Consider the following 19456-nt stretch of genomic DNA (forward strand, 5'->3'; position numbering starts at 1 on the left):
TTGGGCAGTAAAAGTGACATTTATATGTGTATTTCATGTAGGGGATAGGCTAGTGATAATTTACGGCCGATATTGGGCCTTATATTTGGGGCAGTTCATGGGGCGTTAGTTGGAGTATTTGGGGGAATTTGTTGGGGCTATATTCGGGGCTACAGTTAGGGTATTTTGGGGGCATTTGTTGGGGCTATAGTTAGGGTATTTGTGGCTATAGCTGCCGGATGGGAGGAAGGTGAAGAGTATCCAACGCGCGATGGTAGAGCTCTCTCAGTGCTCTCAACAACTGCAGCCGACAGAACATCTGATTGAAGAGGTGAGGCAACGGCTCCTTTAGAGAAGGGAAGAGAGGGGGACAGAGGGAGAGAGACAGATTGAGGTTAAACGTTATGGACTGAACTACGTGGGAACTTTAATCAGTTTAAATCCAAATCAGCTGTGCTGTCTGCCAGTACGCCATGTTTTCAGGCCTGTTATGGATGACCAGAGGCTGTTAACACACGGATCTCCATGTGTCAAACAATAGGGGGCAACACACATGCAAACATTTATTTAATTCTACATACTGCGAGACACATGCTCTAACAGTGCACTGTCCACTAACTTTAACCTAATTTAACTACCAGACAGACAGACAGACAGACAGACAGACAGACATAGCGGCAAAATTATTGATTGCTCACCCCAAGGACGTGGACTCTGTTGTAATAGGAGCTAAAATCCTTACTGAGAGACACCAYGAACTTGCAGATCTGGGAGACACATTGCACACACATTAAACATACATTGTATGAGCATTCATTCACCTATATCAARTWGGGCAGGGARGATACCAGTATCGCGATACTCGTTAGTATCGTAGCAAGGAAACAAAACACGAAGCGGACTAAACTTCTTTAGGAAATTAGCGCTAATGTTGGAAGCAAACATCATGTTGTCATCCAGAGTCACATTTATTTATTTTCCAGTCTATAGCACACAATATGTTACATACTGSAGGTTTATAAAGGACCAAAGAGCTGCTTCGTTTTTTCATTTTTGCTATCAACTGATATTTCAATACACTACAAATATATCCTTTTAAAACCTCACCTGTTCAGTCTTCAGGTTGACTCTGGCCCCTCCTCCATCACACTCCAACGCCTGTCCTGATTGGTCGAGAAGCTCAGAGAATGGAATGAGGTAATTGAACAGAAGAAGCCACTCCCCCTGTGAAACACAAAGACAGACACCATGACTGTGTAGAACAGTCTCTAGAAGACCTAAGTAAAAAAAATTAAACACAGATATTCACAAAGCGTCTCGGAGTAGAAGRGCTGATCTAGGATCAGGTATCCCCCGTCCATCTAGTTATGACCTAAAAAGGTCAAACTGATCATTTTTAAAAAATATCTTTTTTTTACCCCCAATTTCATGGTATCCAATTGGTAGTTACAGTTACAGACCACTGCACCACTCGGGAGGTCCCAGCTCAAACTGATCCTTGATCAGAACACCTACTGTGGGCCTACCTCTTCTTTTAGAGCTGAGAAGTCCAACTGGGAGCCCTCTGGGATTTCAGGGTAAAGTCCTGTGGGAAGCAAATACATGGGAACTGAACATGCACCATGACAATAAACACATAGTACACATAGTATTTTTGTAAAAAAACAGCTGGTGCACGATATCTAAGGAAGTCTCGAGCTATTGCTCGCCTAYGGTAGAGTATTACCTACTGAGAGAGTTTTCATCTATATTCTTTGTAGCTGTTTACATACCACTACAGTTGGAGGCTGGCACTAAGACAGCGTTGAATGAGCTGTATTCCACCATAAGCAAAACGRTCACCCAGAGGCGGCACTCCTAGTAGCCGGGGGACTTTAATGCAGGGAAACTTAAATCAGTTTTACCAAATTTCTATCAGCATGTTAAATGTGCAACCAGAGGGAAAAGAACTCTGGACCACCTATACTCCACACACAGAGATGCATACAAAGCTCTCCCTCGCCCTCCATTTGGCAAATCTGACCATAATTCCATCTTTCTGATTCCTGCTTACAAGCAAAAATTAAAGCAGGAAGCACCAGTGACTAGATCAATAAAAAAGTGGTCAGATGAATCAGATGCTAAGCTACAGGACTGTTTTGCTAGCACAGACTGGAATATGTTCCGGGATTCCTCCAATGGCATTGAGGAGTACACCACATCTGCCACTGGCTTCATCAATAAGTGCACCGAATGACGTCGTCCCCACAGTGACCGTACGTACATATCCCAACCAGAAACCATGGATTACAGGCAGCATCCGCACTGAGCTAAAGGCTAGAGTTGCCGCTTTCAAGGAGCGGGACTCTAACCCGGAAGCTTATAAGAAATCCCGCTATGCACTCCGACGAACCATCAAACAGGCAAAGTATCAATACAGGACTAAGATCGAGTCGTACTACACTGGCTCTGACGCTCGTCGGATGTGGCAGGGCCTGCAAACCATTACAGACTACAAAGGAAAGCACAACCGAGAGCTCACCAGTGACACAAGCCTACCGGACAAGCTGAACTACTTCTATGCTCGCTTAGAGGCAAATAACACTGAAACATGCATGAGAGCACCAGCTGTKCCGGAAGACTGTGTGATCACCCTCTCCGCAGCCGATGTGAGTAAGACCTTTAGACAGGTCAACATTCACAAGGCCGCAGGGCAGATTACCAGATTACCAGGACGTGTACTGCGAGCATACGCTGACCAATTGGCAAGTGTCTTCACTGACATTTTCAACCTCTCCCTGTCCAAGTCTGTAATACCAACATGTTTTAAGCAGACCGCCATAGTGCCTGTGCCCAAGAATACTAAGGTAACCTGCCTAAATTACTACCAACCCGTAACACTCACGTCTGTAGCCATGAAGTGCTTTGAAAGGCTGGTCATGGCTCACATCAACACCATCATCCGAGAAACGCTAGACCCACTCCAATTAACATACCGCCGCAACAGATCCACAGATGATGCAATCTCTATTGCACTCCACACTGCCCTTTCCCACTTGGACAAAAGGAACACCTATGTGAGAATGCTATTCATTGACTAAAGCTCAGCGTTCAACACCATAGTGACCTCAAAGCTCATCAATAAGCTAAGGACCCTGGGACTAAACACCTCCCTCTGCAATTGGATCCTGCACTTCCTGACGGGCCGCCCCCAGGTGGTYAGGGTAGGTAACAACACATCTGCCACGCTAATCCTCAACACAGGGGCCCCTCGGGAGTGCGTGCTCAGTCCCCTCCTGTACTCCCTGTTCACTCATGACTGCACGGCCAGGCACGACTCCAACACCATCATTCAATTTGCCGACGACACAACAGTGGTAGGCCTGATCACCGACAACAACGAGACAGCCTATAGGGAGGAGGTCAGAGACCTGACCATGTGGTGCCAGGAWAACAACCTCTCCCTCAACGTGATCAAGACAAAGGAGATGATTGTGGACTACAGGAAAAAGAGGACTGAGCACGCCCCCATTCTCATCAACGGGGCTGCAGTGGAGCAGGTTGAGAGCTTTAAGTTCCTTGGTGTCCACATCACCAACAAATGAACATGGTTCAAGCACACCATGACAGTTGTGAAGAGGGCACGACAAAACCTATTCCCCATCAGGAGACTGAAAAGATTTGGCATGGGTCCTCAGATCCTCAAAAGGTTCTACAGCTGCACCATCGAGAGCATCRTGACTGGTTGCYTCACTYCCTGGTATGGCAACTGCTCGGCCTCRGACCGKAYGGCACTACAGAGGGTAGTGCGAACWGCCCAGTACATCACTGGGGCCAAGCTTCCTGCCATCCAGGACCTCTATACCAGGCGGTGTCAGAGGAAGGCCCTAAAAATTGTCAATGACTCCAGCCACCCTAGTCATAGACTGTTCTCTCTGCTACCACACGGCAAGCGGTACCGGAGCGCCAAGTCTAGGTCCAAGAGGCTTCTAAACAGCTTCTACCTCCAAGCCATAAGACTCCTGAACATCTAGTCAAATGGCTACCAGACTATTTGCATTGCCCCCTCCCCCTCAACGCCACTGACACTCTTTGTTGTCATCTATGCATAGTCACTTTAATTAACTCTACCTACATGTACATACTACCTCAACTAACCGGTGCCCCCGCACATTGACTCTGTACCGGCACCCCCCTGTATATATTGTTATTTTTTACTGCTGCTCTTTAATTACTTTTATCTATTATTCTTATCGGTATTTTTTTAAACTGCACTGTTGGTTAGGGGCTCGTAAGTAAGCATTTCACTATTGTATTCGGCGCATGTGACTAATAACATTTGGATTGATATTATTATATATTGGTAGTGTATGTTCAACTGTGTGGTTCAGTTGGGTGTGGAAGTGTTAGATTGTGGTTGGACTAGAAATATACAGTACTGTGAGTCACTTCGGATAAGCCAGTCACATCTACTATATGACCATATCATCATCATGTTGCCTTGCGTGTCTCACCCTTCTCCATGCCTCGCTCGTAACTGTCAAAGAGGGTGTGGAGCCGAGCACAGTTGTACATGACGAAGACTCCGCCTCTGGGGCCTTTGGTGGACACACTGCCTTCCCTCTGCACGTCCAGGGTGACCTGTGTGTTAAAACAGTTGTCAGTCTGCCAGTCAGCTCTGACTCAACACAACACCAGCCAGGCACAAACCCCCTGGAGAGCAAGGTAGGCAGTTCACACACACACACACACACACACACACACACATTGCCCACTTAACCCGGAAGCCAGCCGCACCAATGTGTCAGAGGAAACACCGTACACCTAGGGACCGTGTCAGCATGCACAACGCCCGGCTCGCCACAGGAGTCGCTAGTGCACAATGGGACAAGGACATCCCTGTCGGCCAAGCCCGACCCGAACCCGGACAATTGTGCGCCACCCCATGGGTCTCCCGGAAGCGCCCGGCTGCAACAGAGCCAGGACTCGAACCCAGAATCTCTAGTGGCACAGCTAAGACTCACCGGGCTCATATGGACCGTTGAGAGTAGCTCAAACCTCACAGTGGCTGAGGTCATGACCTTGATGATGTCATCCCAACTCTGGCCTGGAAAATGATTTGGAGTATTAAGGAAAGAAATCACATACCCTAATCAGTCGTGGAAAAAGTACTCAAATGCTCTACTTGAGTGTAAGTAAAGATACCTTAATAGAAAATAATCCAGTAAAATAGTACTTGAGTAAAAATCTAAACGTATTTGGTTTTAAATATACTTAAGTATCAAAAGTAAATGTATTCATTCATTCAAATTTCTTATATTATGCAAACCAGACGGCACCATTTTCTTGTTTTTTATTTATTTACGGATAGTCAGGAGCCCACTCCAACACTCAGACATTAATTTACAAACAAAGCATTTATGTTTAGTGAGTCCACCAGATCAGAGGCAGTAGYGATGACCAGAAGTGAATTGGACCATTTTCCTGTCAAAATGTAACGAGTACTTTTGGGTGTCAGGGAAAATGTATGGAGTAAAAAGTACATTCTTTTCTTTAGGAATGTATTGAAGCAAAAGTAAAATTAGAAATAGTAAAGATACCCCCCAAAACTACTTAAGTAGCACACTAAAGTATTTTTACTTAAGTACTTTTCACCACTGCCTAATCATACAAATCAGTGCCTCTCATACACATTAAAAAGTACACACGCGTTACAAAATGCACTTCAGACAAATTGAGCACACTCACCTTTGACTTGTTCGCCGTACTTCATCTCTGAGGCCTCCTTCATCTGCACTCTTCTCAGTCTATAGGACAGGGCGAACAAAGACCCGATGAGACAGACACACATACAGAGGCTCGAGGAGATCTGTAGAGACTACATTTGAGATCTGAAAAGACTACCTTCGAGCAGACGGTGGAGCACAGTGATATACTTAGGTGCTGGGACTAAAGAGTGATATACTTAGGTGCTGGGACTAAAGAGTGATATACTTAGGTGCTGGGACTAAAGAGTGATATACTTAGGTGCTGGGACTAAAGAGAATGGATAAAACTAGATGTAGTTCTTACTGGAGATACTGGGCTGCACTGAGGTGACTTCCAGGAGTCTTCACCGGTCCACAAACTAGATGCCTCTGAGAAACAGAAAGAGGGAAAACTGCTTCACTCATAGTGTATCTGGTTGCAGCCAGGATAGGTTGAGAAACTGTTTTGTGGATGCATGAAGCAATAGTCAATCATTTGACATTTTAGTAATTTAGCAGACGCTCTTATCCAGAGCAACTTACAATTAGTGCATATCTTAAGATAGCTAGGTGAGACAACAACCCATCACAATCGTTTTAAGTACATTTTCCCTCAACAAAGTATTTAAAATCAGCAAAGTCGGTGCCATTTTCTTTCATTTTGGAGTTATTTACAGCTGCATTATGCAGAAATCACGCCCTCATTTCCTGGTTGCTAAAATTCTAATAGTTTGCCTAATTTCAGTTAATGTGACAAAACAATCAACTATAGTGTAGAGAACCATTGTAACATCTAAAACACTGTGAAATCTATTTTTATAACGCTAAATATTGTTTGAAGCTGGTGTACAAAACCGAAAGTAAAAGACGCAAAAACTAAACTTAAAAGAACTGGCAGCATAAAAATAGCGCACAGAAAGCAGATCTACTGCTTCTTAGACTTGCTTTCAATGAGAATGACAGATCTATAACACACATTTCTATGTGAATTTGGTCGGGTCGCCCAATAAGTTACATATTTTAGCTTTAAAGATACTCTTCAAAGAGGTCGGGTTTCAGACATTTTCCCCCTGACTTTAGGGGGGAAGCTTGTTCCACCATTGGGGTGCCAGGACAAAGAAGATCTTCGACTGGGCTGAATGGGAGCTGCCCTCAGATAGGGGTGGGAGGGCCACGAGAGCAGAGGTGGCAGAACAGAGTGCTCGTGTTGGGGGTGTAGGGTTTGAGCATAGCCTGAAGGTAGGGAGGGGCAGTTCCCCTTGCTGCTCCATAGGCAAGTACCATGGTCTTGAAGTGGATGCAAGCTTCGACTGGAAGCCAGTGGAGTGTGCGGAGGAGCGGGGTGACATGGAAGTCCTTAGGAAGGCTGAACACCAGGTGGGCTGCGGCATTCTGGATAAGTTGCATGGGTTCGATGCAGAGCATGTGAGCGGAGTTGAGCGCTCCATGTCCTTTCCAACCGCTCCGTTAAAAACCGCTCCGCACTCACAACAACAAAAACTTCCGCTCCAAATTCGCTCCATTCATTAAAATCACAATTTTACCAACACCCATCTATTTTTGTGACTACCTGGACCAACCATTTGGTTTTGAAGTATTGAAACCAAACCATATGGATTTGAATGAAAAGTATTTGAATAAACATGAAAAGCTGAATGTAAGAAGCACACATAATTTCAAATAGGATACATGTCATATTAAACAGCACTTTAAATAGGTCAGGAGCCAGACAAGGGAGCCTAAGAAGGAATTATTTAGGCTCTATTATTTCAAGGCTATAGCCTACAAATAAATACACAGTGAAGCATTTGCGAGTGTGACAATAGGCTGGTAGGGACATAAAGCGCTCACCATTTAAACGACATTTTGTTGTATTAAATCATTATAGTCTATAAATTGCACATATAGGCTGTGATTTACTTAGAATTAAATACAAATTAAATGAGAAATTACTTATTAGTGCGTTTGAATTCATTTTTAGAATACATTTTTAGAAACATGAGTTTGGCCAGTCTGTGGTTTCATGCGATGGTGCCTGGAGAGCAGGCCAGCAGCAGAGAATATCCTCTCCACACTTGTTGAGCCACTGGGGATGATAAACACTCTTTTGGCCATTCTTGCCTGGTTGGGCAGAGATGCAGAGTTGTTTTTTTATTACTTTTTCTATAGGTAGGCCTAAAGTTTTTTAGGCAAAATAACCCAATCAAAATGGAAAGCTCCTTGAACGTGGGAACATGCCAGGCCTAACGGGCCCAAAATCAATTATGGCCTATTGTATAGATAATAGAACAAAAAATGTGCTTAAACGTTTAAGAGATCTGATGTTTAGTTTAGAAATACATTGCTATAATGACACACTTAGTTATCTACCCAGCTCGTTCCTTTCTTTTAGCATGTGCACATAGTAAGTGCACTATCATGCTTTCGGGATACGTGTCTTTTCAGATTCCACAATGATTATTTAGTTGTGGACTCTACACCACCGCACTCCCTCTCTTTCTCTTGGTCCTCATCTTTATAAGTCACCTTGACTTTGCACCTGTGTGTTTTATCAGTTTCTTTATGGACATATTTAGCGAACTCCATGACATTAAGGGGTTATAGCAGCACACAAGTAGACTACAAATGCATGCTGGACCGGGCATGCCCTGAGCTCATGAAGTGAGCGCTACTGGAGCGAAATTGGAGCGGGCGAGAAGGCCGATGCTCCAGCCTTTGAGAATCTCGCTCCAGTCAAATTGGGCACGCTCTGCTCCAGCTCCGCTCATATACTCTGGTTTGATGGCACAAGCGGGGAGCCCAGCCAACAGAGAGTTGCGGTTGTCTTGACGGGAGATGTCAAATGCCTGGATTAGGACCTGCCCCACTTCCTGTGTGAGGAAAGGTCGTACTCTACGAATGTTGTAGAGCATGAACCTGCAGGAGCGAGTCACTGCGTTGATGTTTGCAGAGAACGACAGGGAGTTTATCCAGGGTCACGCCAAGGTTCTTTGCACTCTGGGAGGGGAACACCTTGGAGTTGTCAAACACGTTCTGTCGAAGTTGAGCTTGAGGTGGTGGGCCGACATCCAAGCTGAGATGTCTGCCAAGCACGCAGAGATGCATGTCTCCAGGGGGGGGGGGGAGAGAAGAGTATATGAGTGTCATCTGCATAGCAATGACAGGAGAGACCATGTGAGGATGACAGAGCTTGGGGTAAAGAGCTTGGGGTAAAGAGAAAAGAGGAGGGGGCCTAGAACCGAGACCTGGGCGACARCAGCAGTGAGAGCAAATGATGCAGACACAGATCCTATCCACGCCACCTGGTGAGAGCGACCTGCCAGGTGGGATGCAATCCAGGAGTGTGCAGAGCCTGAGACAGGAAGGAGGATCTATTGGTTCACGGTGTCGAAGGCAACGGATCGATCTAGGAGGATAAGAACAGAGGAGAGAGAGTCAGCTTTGGCAGAGCAGACACAGAGGAGAGCGGTCTCAGTTGAGCGAGCGGCCTTGAAGAAGGACTAGTTAAGGTTCAAGAAGTTCTGAGAGAGATAACAAGAGAGTTGGTCAGAGACCGAACAATCAAGTGTTTTGGGAAGAAAAGAAAGAAGGGATACCAGTCTGTTGTTTTCGACGTCAGAGGGGTCGAGTGTTGGCTTCTTGAGGGGAGCGACTCTGGCCATCTTAAAGTCAGATGGGGAAACAGTCAGGGATGAGTTCATGAAGGAAGTGAGAAATGGGAGAAGGTCTCCAGAGATGGTCTGGAGAAGGGACGAGGGGATGGGGTCAAGAGGGGCAGGTTGTCGGGTGGCTGGACATCACTAGTGGCAGGAAGAGAGAAGGGAGAAAGAGGTCAAGGCGTAGCGTAGTTCTGTGTGAGTGGGACCAGTGGGCTCAGTAGGCTGAGTGAATGAGGAGCGGATGTCGCCAACCTTCTTGTCAAAGTGGTTGACAAAGTCGCCCACAGAGAGGGAGGGAAGTGGCGGATTGAGGAGGGAGGAGAACGTGGAGAATAGTTTCCCAGGGTTGGAGGCAGGAGCTTGACATTTAGAGTGATAGAAACTTGGTAGGCATCGGCTGATCCTCAAGAGTAAGCACTTGGTACTTGGATCAGTCGTCAGACAAATGTATTGGTGCACCCAGTGGAGAAAGTAGATTTCATTTCTTCCCAGTACAGGACATCCTATGCATACACGTGCTTGCATGGGAGTAACAGTAACGACAAGTCATTTAGCTGTAAAAATGTATTACCTTTTCATCTGATTGTCAAACAATTCACTTGAAAAAGTAGGCTAGCTGCGCACATTCGTCCGGCATAATTCCAGCATCAAAAACAGTGCGCTGTGCACCCGCCATTTGACGAATGGAACGAGACGTCTCTAAAAACACCAAAAAGTGTCATGTCATTCTGTGATTGTCATTTGGGACACAATTCACAGCCTGAATTGTTTGATGTGTCCACTGTTGTCCGAGCGGGTCTCAGTCTCGGCAGCCAGTCATCTCTGCCTTGGCAAAATGTTTGTGTTCATCTCCAACCACACTGCATTTTAAAGCGCATACCACCCATTTTCAAGACTATTCGCTAATTTCTCATGCGGCTGACAGGCGGTAATGATAAATGATTGTGAAATAGCCTAGTTTTCTTTCCATCTTTGTTTTAATTATTGTGATAGTCTCATATTTTACCGGTAAGCTGTTTCGGCASTATTTATTTTGCCGGTACTCTGTACCGGACCACATCGGCTTACTTTCACCCCTGGGTGCACCTCTTTTGGTTAGTATGGTGAACAGTGGAGGCTGCTGAGAGGAGGACGGCTTATAAAAATGACTGGAACGGAACAAATGGATATGCATCAAACACATAGAAACCATGTGTTTGATGTATTCGATACCATTCCACTGATTCCCCTCCAGATATTGCCACGAGCCCGTCCTCCACAATTAAGGTGCCACCAACCTGCTGTGATGGTGAAGCACAGATCACCATTATGTGTTAGTTAATGTGTCGTTCTGTCAAACAAACCTGTGTCACTGTTGCACCGCTGGCTCTCCATAGCATCGCTATCTGCTGCTGACGGAACTCATCCTGACAGGAAGTGACATGTACCGCAGTTGCTGTGGATACCTAGGTCAATAAGAGATGTGAAAACCTAAAATGAGACATTATAGTAGTCCACGGCCATAGATATAGTATTACTATAGTAGTCCACGGCCATAGATATAGTATTACTATAGTAGTACACGGCCATTGATATAGTATTACTATAGTAGAACACGGCCATAGATATAGTATTACTATAGTAGTCCACGGCCATAGATATAGTATTACTATAGTAGTACACGGCCATAGATATAGTATTACTATAGTAGTCCACGGCCATAGATATAGTATTACTATAGTAGTACACGGCTATAGATATAGTATTACTATAGTAGTACACGGGTAAAGCTTGATGTTTAAAGCGTTGGGGAATAGAAAGCTTGACTCACTGTGCAGTCTGCAGTAGCCCTGTCCAGTTGGGCCAGATGAGACACACTGTCTCTATGCACTGAGGATAAATCACATGAATTATGTTAGACAGTCCTTAAGTCAAATCTATAATGGACTGTTAAGCTATGGAGGTTTTATTTACCTCGGCTACATTACAGTAATTTTTATATCTAAAGGCGTCATATTATAGACTTAGTTCCATATGAGATAATTCCATTGTATTGATCATGCCACGACTTCCGCCGAAGTTGGTCCCTCTCCTTGTTCGGGCGGCGTTCGGCGGTCGACGTCACCGGTTTTCTAGCCGCCACCGATCCACTTTTCATTTTCCATTTTTTTTGTCTTCATTATACACACCTGGTTTCCATTCCCATAATTATATGTTCCTTATTTAACCCTCGGGTTCCCCCATGGTTTTGTGCGTGTTTGTTCGTTGTAAGTTGGTCTGTATTTTGTGAGCTTGATTACTTTCCTTCTTGGAATATTTGTTGTTTTGAGTAAAGTTATGTGAATTACTCATCTCTGTGTCCTGAGCCTGACTCCGCCTTACCTGCTACACCTAGACGCCTTACAGACCAATTTGACCCAAACCTTCTGTCTTTGCCAATGAATGTGTTAATCTCAGGTTAACACGTTTACAACCAATCCCCAGGTGCTAACCTAGGTCAAAGATCCTTCATGTCTCACCTGTACAGGTACCAAGGCTGGGGTCATACCCTGGCAGCTGCTCCTCCTGAAACACCCTCTTCAAGTTCACCCTGAGCGTCCCCCACTCCTTCTCTCCCTCCATCTTCTTTCCTTCACTCTCTCTCCTTCCTCCATCTGTCTCCTCTCTTTCTTTGTATGGGGAATTCTGTAAAGCCTCCAACATCTTCTCCTCTCTCTCGTCATTGGTCCAGCTGACCGGCACTGACGGCCAATCGACGCCAAGTATTCGGAGGAAGACGATGATGTTGCTATCTTCAGGCAGCACAGGGCAGCAGGACACAGTAAACCTGAGAAAAACAMGGAAGTTACCAACACTGATATATGATATGGTGAGAATGCAAAACCCTCTATACTCAGTATAACACATATTTAACCAAGCCGGCACATACTGCATGAACATACACAACGCGGATACATACAATGTACTGGACAGTGACATAATGCCAGATGAGTTATCAAACCATGTCCTAACTCACCCCTGTCTCCTCAGTAGCGCCCCTAAGTGGTCAGTCAGCAGCACAGTGCGTAGTTGCCCCAGCGTGAGGGTGTCAGGGGAGGGTAAATTTGGTTTGGGGTGCAGGGCGGGGCAGTTGAGCATCACACACCTCTGTCTCTGGCAAGGAGGCTTCAGGTATACCGACGCGTCACTCAGGACCTTCTGAAACGCAGCAATCCGGTCGACCCGCACCCTCAGCCCCTCTCCCATGACCTCCCCACCAGCCACAGGGAGAACCCCACACCCTTTCAGAGACAGCACTCTACCCATCACTACTGGGGGAACCTAGACACAAACACATCACACTTACATACTGTCCATGGATTGCAGACAGTTCTTCTCAAATTCTAAGACATATACACTATCAATCACACAGTCAAAAACAATACTGCAGTAGTAGTAGCCTTCTGCCTTCAGTGGGATAGACCTAATTTGCCTACTGCATGAGTCTGTTCTGTTCCCCTGCTCAGACGTTGCTGACACATGCCAGATCTTACAATGCCTGGATAGGTAATTTACGTATCAGCTAACCACATCATATGATATAGCAATCTGGTGCCCGACGGCACAGTCGATGACGTCGGGCACGCATGCAACGTCTGAGCAGGGAACGCAACCATGCAACTACTTTGGTCACGATCCCCTCTCAAACCATGCATCAACCAATGGTTGAGTTCCACATCATCGACTGACAGATTGCTATAACATATGATGTGGTTTTCTGATACATAAAATACCTATCCAGATCTGGCATGCGTCAGCAACGGGTTTCCACTAGTTACCACAGCCACAAAGCCAAAATTGTCTATATCATAAAAATGTATGAAAACAAAAATGTACTTTTAGGTCTTAATTTAAAGTTAGGCATAACATTAGCAGTGTGGTTAAGGTTAGGTTGAAAATCACACTTTAAGAAGAGAAATTGTACAAATAGGTGGGATTTATCACTTTGTGTCTGTGACCTCGCAGCGCCTTGGCGATGCCATGCTAACATCGTCTCGCGAGATGATAGACCCCATGTAAAAACACGGTGCCACATTTTGCTGTGAGTGACCCACATTAGATTTGCCAGTCATGGGTTAATAATTTTTGCCGCAGGGTTTAAATGTTATGTCGATGAGGACAATGTCAACGGTCTCAAATATGAAAATGTATTAATTCCATTTGGTTCACAATCATAAAGTGGATGTTGAAGATAGGTCGGGGTAAAATAATTAGCCTCCACATCTCTCAAGACTCTTCAGCCTGTCAAGAAGAAAAGCGTGTGCTGTCAACTGTGCGTGTGTCTGTCTGTCAACCCATGCGTTATAACCAGTGCACCCAACTGCAAACAATTCAAAGGAAAAATATAATGGGGTTCAAATGAATTAAATAATAATATTAAGAAGCTAGCTATCTAGCACACCGACCTGTCCGTCTGCATAAAGCGTATTCAGCACAGTAGTGGGTGACAAGAAGTCCCTGTTTTGGAGATTCTTAGAGCTGCTTTCTTTAAACCAAAGCTTCTCCGGCTCACTCGAGATTCTGTCCCCGCTACCCTGACCGGCATCGGGAACATTTTCAGGCTCTCCCCGTAGTGCGGAGCCCAGAGCTTGGACGGTACGGGTGATCCGAAACGGTGTCTCATCAATGTTCTCCATCACTAACTCACAACCTAATCATCACTTCAACTGAGCTAAACGGTATAGTAATCATTTGTGTTTATGACAGCTAACTTTTCAAATAGACAAAATTGTGTTCCTCGGCTCTAGTCGATCGATCTCGTATTGGCTGTGAATGACTGCATGATAACCACAATGCGGAACTGTAGAGTGCAAATGTTGTTTCCCTGAGTCCCGTTTCCTTGTGAAGCAGGGCAAAAGCGCGAGTTTACGGCGCCATATTGTGTGTGGCAATGTTGGCTGTTTAGCACAGTCTATGAAATTCATAGTAAATAAACTTTCATCAACAATGTTGGTCATTTAATGGTGATTCTGCAACTACGGGCACTTCTATGTCCTCGCAGTGATTTATTTAATTTAAATTATTATAATTGTTATTCTTTATTTGTTAAGTTCACACTACAATCACCCCATACTTTTTTTCACACCTCTCTATCAAGTATTTCAGCTACTTATCAGATGCATTTTATACCTCAAGTTCACTGTTTTGCCCTTCTACTATATTTTTCTATGAGAAAACATTATATAATGTGTAATTAATTATTAATGTTATCTACTAGAGAAAGATTAAATTAAATCTATATCAATATGTATTGTGAGTATACTCTTTATATTGTTTTTAAACAAAATATACCTGCCTTTAGGTAGTGGTGTCATTTCCACAACTGAGGACAAATTCCTCATTAATAAAGTTTTTTCAAGAGAATGTTAATTTAGTTACCATGGAAACATATTGTGACAGTATATCACATGGCTGGTCATCTCTTCTGCCTCTGATCAAGAGGACTCACTAAACACAAGCTTTGTTTGTAAATTATGTCTGAGTGTTGGAGCGTAACCCTGGCTAACCGTACATTTAAAAAACTGGAAAATGGTGCCATCTGGTTTGCTTCATATAAGGAATTTGAAATTATTTATACTTTACTTTTGATACTTAAGTATATTTTAGAAATTACAGACATATAGAAGCAAAATAAAAAATTATCCTATACGATACCAGGAATATCTGCAAAAAGACAGGGAGAAATACTGGGAATAAAAAGAGAAGGGAGAAGTGAAATCTATCTCTGAGCTTACAAAGCAGAACAAAGAAACAAGAGAAGGCAATGGAAATGCAACCAACGGAAAAGAAGACAGACTTTAAAGAGAACAGTTGCAATGGAGACCTACCTATCAGGCAACACACCACCTCAGTCACCAGATGACTTGCAGCCAGAACATGAGGCCAACATACCTGCCCCTAACTTACCTGACACTGATGCAAGCCCTGATACCCCTTCCTCATTGTCTGCAACGTAAATGAGTAGTCGAATACTTGCTGGAAGGAAAAATGTTGGAAGAAGTCGCTCAAAAACATACAAAGATCTTTACATGGTAAATGTCAAACTTGATAATGATTTGCGGAAAGCTGAGAAATGCAAAAAAAGGTATGATCGACTGATGAAGAAACTGGTGAGACAAGATTCCACAAAGCCTTAACAGCAAATGAAGGAAACTCCAAAGAACTTGAGAAGGATTTTATTGTGTCAATATGCCATCATTGCAGAGGTAAAGCAAAAGTATCAACAAATTTACCAGTGCCAAGGACAAACAAGTGGCTTCAAAAATGCTCAGTGGCAACATTCTGAGAAAGTATGGCCTGGTCAATGCCGCAAAATTTTGATTTTCACCAAAAGCAATGAGGACAAATGAAAACAGGCCATCAAGTCTTCAATACTCCAGGAAAAAATCAGTGTAACGGAATTAGCATAGCCACAGAAGAGAAAACCCCTAGATTCTATGAACTTGATGACAACAGAAGAGCAACAACATGGAAAAATGACAAAATAACGAGGAACAAGAAGGAAAAGCAGAAGTGCTTCTTGAATGGCACAATTCAGAACCTTTATCAGAAGTTTAAGAGGGAATATTCAGAGATTCACATTTCCTACTATGAATTCTGCAAAATGTGTCCTTTTTGGGTTGTCAAGCCAACAGTCCAGGATAGGGACACATGCCTCTGCAAAACCCACGCCAACCTCCAGTACATGGTGGACAAACTACAGCATCACAAAGTGATCAGCTGCAGCAACATTGAGAACCTTATTGAGTCTTTGTGCTGTGAGAACCTGAAGAAAGAATGCATGTACAGAGAGTGCTTCCTTTGCCAAGCAAAAGAGCTTAAAACATCTGACTTTGATGCAGACATGGTGGTTTGAGTGGAAAAACAAAGCTGGAGAGAGAGAAGAAAAGCAAAGAGGGAAACATGGAGAAGTTCACTGTACATTTGACAGTAAAATAAAAGATAGGTGGCACACTGCAGATTGTACTGGAGGACATCTCCAAAGGATTGAAAGAGAAGTATGTGAAACACGTGTACAACATTCGACACCAATACTCCAAACTGAAATAATTAAAAGAGAATCTGGGGAAAGAGGATATCATTGTGCATATTGACTTTGCAGAGAACTACCTCAAATCAAAGTTATTTGTCACGTGCGCCGAATACAACAGGTGTAGACCTTACAGTGAAATGCTTACTTACAAGCCCTTAACCAACAGTGCAGTTTTTAAGTAAAAAATAGGTATTAGGTTAACAATAGATAAGTAAAGACACATAAGTAAGTAAAGTGGTGGGACACAATGCATAGTCCGGGTAGCCATTTGATTAGCTGTTCAGGAGTCTGGCTTGGGGGTAAAAGCTGTTGAGAAGCCTTTTGGTCCTAGACTTGGCGCTCTGGTACCGCTTGCCATGCGGTAGCAGCGAGAACTGTCTATGACTGGGGTAGCTGGAATCTTTGACAATTTTTAGGGCCTTCCTCTGACACGCCTGGTATTGAGGTCCTGGATGGCAGGCAGCTTGGCCCCAGTGATGTACTGGGCCGTACGCACTACCGTCTGTAGAACCTTGCGGTCGGAGGCTGAGCAGTTGCCGTACCAGGCAGTGATGCAACCAGTCAGGATGCTATCGATGTTGTAGCTTTAGAACCTTTTAAGGATCTGAGGACCCATGCTAAATCTTTTCAGTTTCCTGAGGGGGAATAGGCTTTGTCGTGCCCTCTTCACAACTGTCTTGGTGTGTTTGGACTATTCTAGTTTGTTGGTGATGTGGACACCAAGGAACTTGAAGCTCTCAACCTGCTCCACTGCAGCCCCGTCGATGAGAATGGGGGCGTGCTCGGTCCTCCTTTTCCTGTAGTCCACAATCATCTCCTTTGTCTTCATTATGTTGAGGGATAGGTTGTTATTCTGGCACCACCCGGCCAGGTCTCTGACCTCCTCCCTATCCGCTGTCTCATTGTTGTCAGTGATCAGGCGACACTGTTGTGTCGTCTGCAAACTTAATGATGGTGTTGGAGTTGTGCCTGGCCATGCAGTCGTGGGTGAACAGGGAGTACAGGACGGGACTGAGCACGCACCCCTGAGGGGCTCCAGTGTTGAGGATCAGCGTGGCAGATGTGTTGTTACCTACCCTTACCACCTGGGGGCGGCCCATCAGGAAGTCCAGGATCCAGTTGCAGAGGGAGGTGTGTAGTCCCAGGGTCCTTAGCTTATTGATGAGCTTTGAGGGCACTATGGTGTTGATCGCTGAGATATAGTCAATGAATAGCATTTTGTCCAGATGGGAAAGGGCAGTGTGGAGTGTAATAGAGATTGCATCATCTGTGGATCTGTTTGAGCGGGTCTAGGGTTTCTGGAATAATGGTGTTAATGTGAGCCATGACCAGCCTTTCAAAGCACTTCATGGCTACGGACGTGAGTGCTACGGGTCTGTATTCATTTAGGCAGGTTACCTTAGTATTCTTGGGCACAGGGACTATGGTGGTCTGCTTGAAACATGTTGGTAGTACAGACTCAATCAGGGACATGTTTAAAATGTCAGTGAAGACACCTGCCAGTTGGTCAGCACATGCCCAGAGCACCCGTCCTTGTAATCCGTCTGGCCCAGCGGCCTTGTGAATGTTGACCTGTTTAAAGGTCTTACACACATCGGCTACGGAGAGAGTGATCCCATAGTCGTCCAGAACAGCTGATGCTTTCATGCATGCCTCAGTATTGCTTGCCTCAAAGCGAGCATAGAAGTGATTTAGCTCATCTGGTAGGCTCATGTAACTGGGCAGCTTGCGGCTGTTCTTCCCTTTGTAGTCTGTAATTGTTTGCAGGTCCTGCCACATCTGACGAGCATCGGAGCCGATGTAGTACAATTAAATCTTAGTCCTGTATTGGCGCTTTGCCTGTTTGATGGTTCGTCTGAGGGAGTAGCGGAATTTCTTATAAGCGTCCGGATTAGAGTCCCTCTCCTTGAAGGCGGCAGCTTTACCCTTTAGCTCAGTGCGGATGTTGCCTGTAATCCATGGTTTCTGGTTGGGGTATGTATGTACAGACACTGTGGGGACGACGTCATCGATGCACTTATTGATGAAGCCAGTGACTGATGTGGTGTACTCCTCAATGCCATCGGAGGACTTCCGGAACATATTCCAGTCTGTGCTATCAAAACAGTCCTGTAGCTTAGCATCTGCGTCATCTGACCACTTTTTTATTGATCTAGTCACTGGTGCTTCCTGCTTTAATTTTTGCTTGTAAGCAGGAATCAGGAGGATGGAATTATGGTCAGATTTGCCAAATGGGCGGCGAGGGAGAGCTTTGTATGCATCTCTGTGTGTGGTGTAAAGGTGGTCTAGAGTTTTTTCCCCCTCTGGTTGCACATTTAACATGCTGATAGAAATTAGGTAAGACTGATTTCAGTTTTCTTGCATTAAAGTCCCCGGCCACTAGGAGTGCCGCCCCTGGGTGGGCGTTTTCCTGTTTGCTTATTTCCTTATACAGCTGACTGAGTGCGGTCTTAGTGCTAGCATCTGTCTGTGGTGGTAAATAAATAGCTACAAAAAATATAGATGAAAACTCTCTTGGTAAATAGTGTAGTCTACAGCTTATCATGAGATACTCTACTCTATTTCTCTACTCTATACTCTATTTCGTGCACCAGCTGTTGTTTACAAACATACACAGACCCCCCCCCCCCCTTTACTGGAGTGTTCTGTTCTATCTATAAGCAAACAGTGCAGCGTATATCACGCCAGCTGAATGTTATTCATGACGTCATTCAGCCAAGATTCGGTGAAACATAAGATATTACAGTTTTTGATGTCCCGTTGGTAGGATATTCGTGATCGTACCTCGTCTAATTTATTGTCCAATGATTGTACGTTGGTAAGTAATATTGATGGTTTAGGCAGATTTCCCACTCGCCGTCAGCGGAGTGTCCTCTATACCTGCGTCTCTTTCTCCTGCCAATGACGAGGATGTTGGCCTTGTCGTGTATCTGAAGTACATCCTGTGCATCCTGATTGTTGAAGAAAAAATCTTAGTCTAATCCAAGGTGAGTGATCGCTGTCCTGATATCCAGAAGCTCTTTTTTTGCCGTAAGATACGG

At 44.6% G+C, this 19456-nt stretch overlaps 1 protein-coding gene across 1 annotated transcript; it reads right to left on the reverse strand.

Annotated features, from left to right (window-relative positions):
• Positions 1-173: 173 nt before the first annotated feature.
• On the reverse strand, positions 174-14194 carry dalrd3 (DALR anticodon binding domain containing 3). The gene is made up of 13 exons (XM_023990783.2): positions 13789-14194; positions 12360-12664; positions 11863-12170; positions 11175-11233; positions 10708-10809; positions 6031-6095; positions 5707-5765; positions 4983-5065; positions 4473-4599; positions 1506-1564; positions 1087-1203; positions 678-746; positions 174-325 (listed from the first exon to the last, which is right to left on the reverse strand). Exons 1-13 carry the CDS (start codon positions 14017-14019, stop codon positions 206-208), a joined length of 1704 nt encoding a protein of 567 aa, XP_023846551.1. The 5' UTR covers positions 14020-14194; the 3' UTR covers positions 174-205.
• Positions 14195-19456: the final 5262 nt, after the last annotated feature.

Source organism: Salvelinus sp. IW2-2015, linkage group LG7 (genome assembly GCF_002910315.2).
Source record: "Salvelinus sp. IW2-2015 linkage group LG7, ASM291031v2, whole genome shotgun sequence".
Classification (NCBI taxonomy): Eukaryota; Metazoa; Chordata; class Actinopteri; order Salmoniformes; family Salmonidae; genus Salvelinus; species Salvelinus sp. IW2-2015.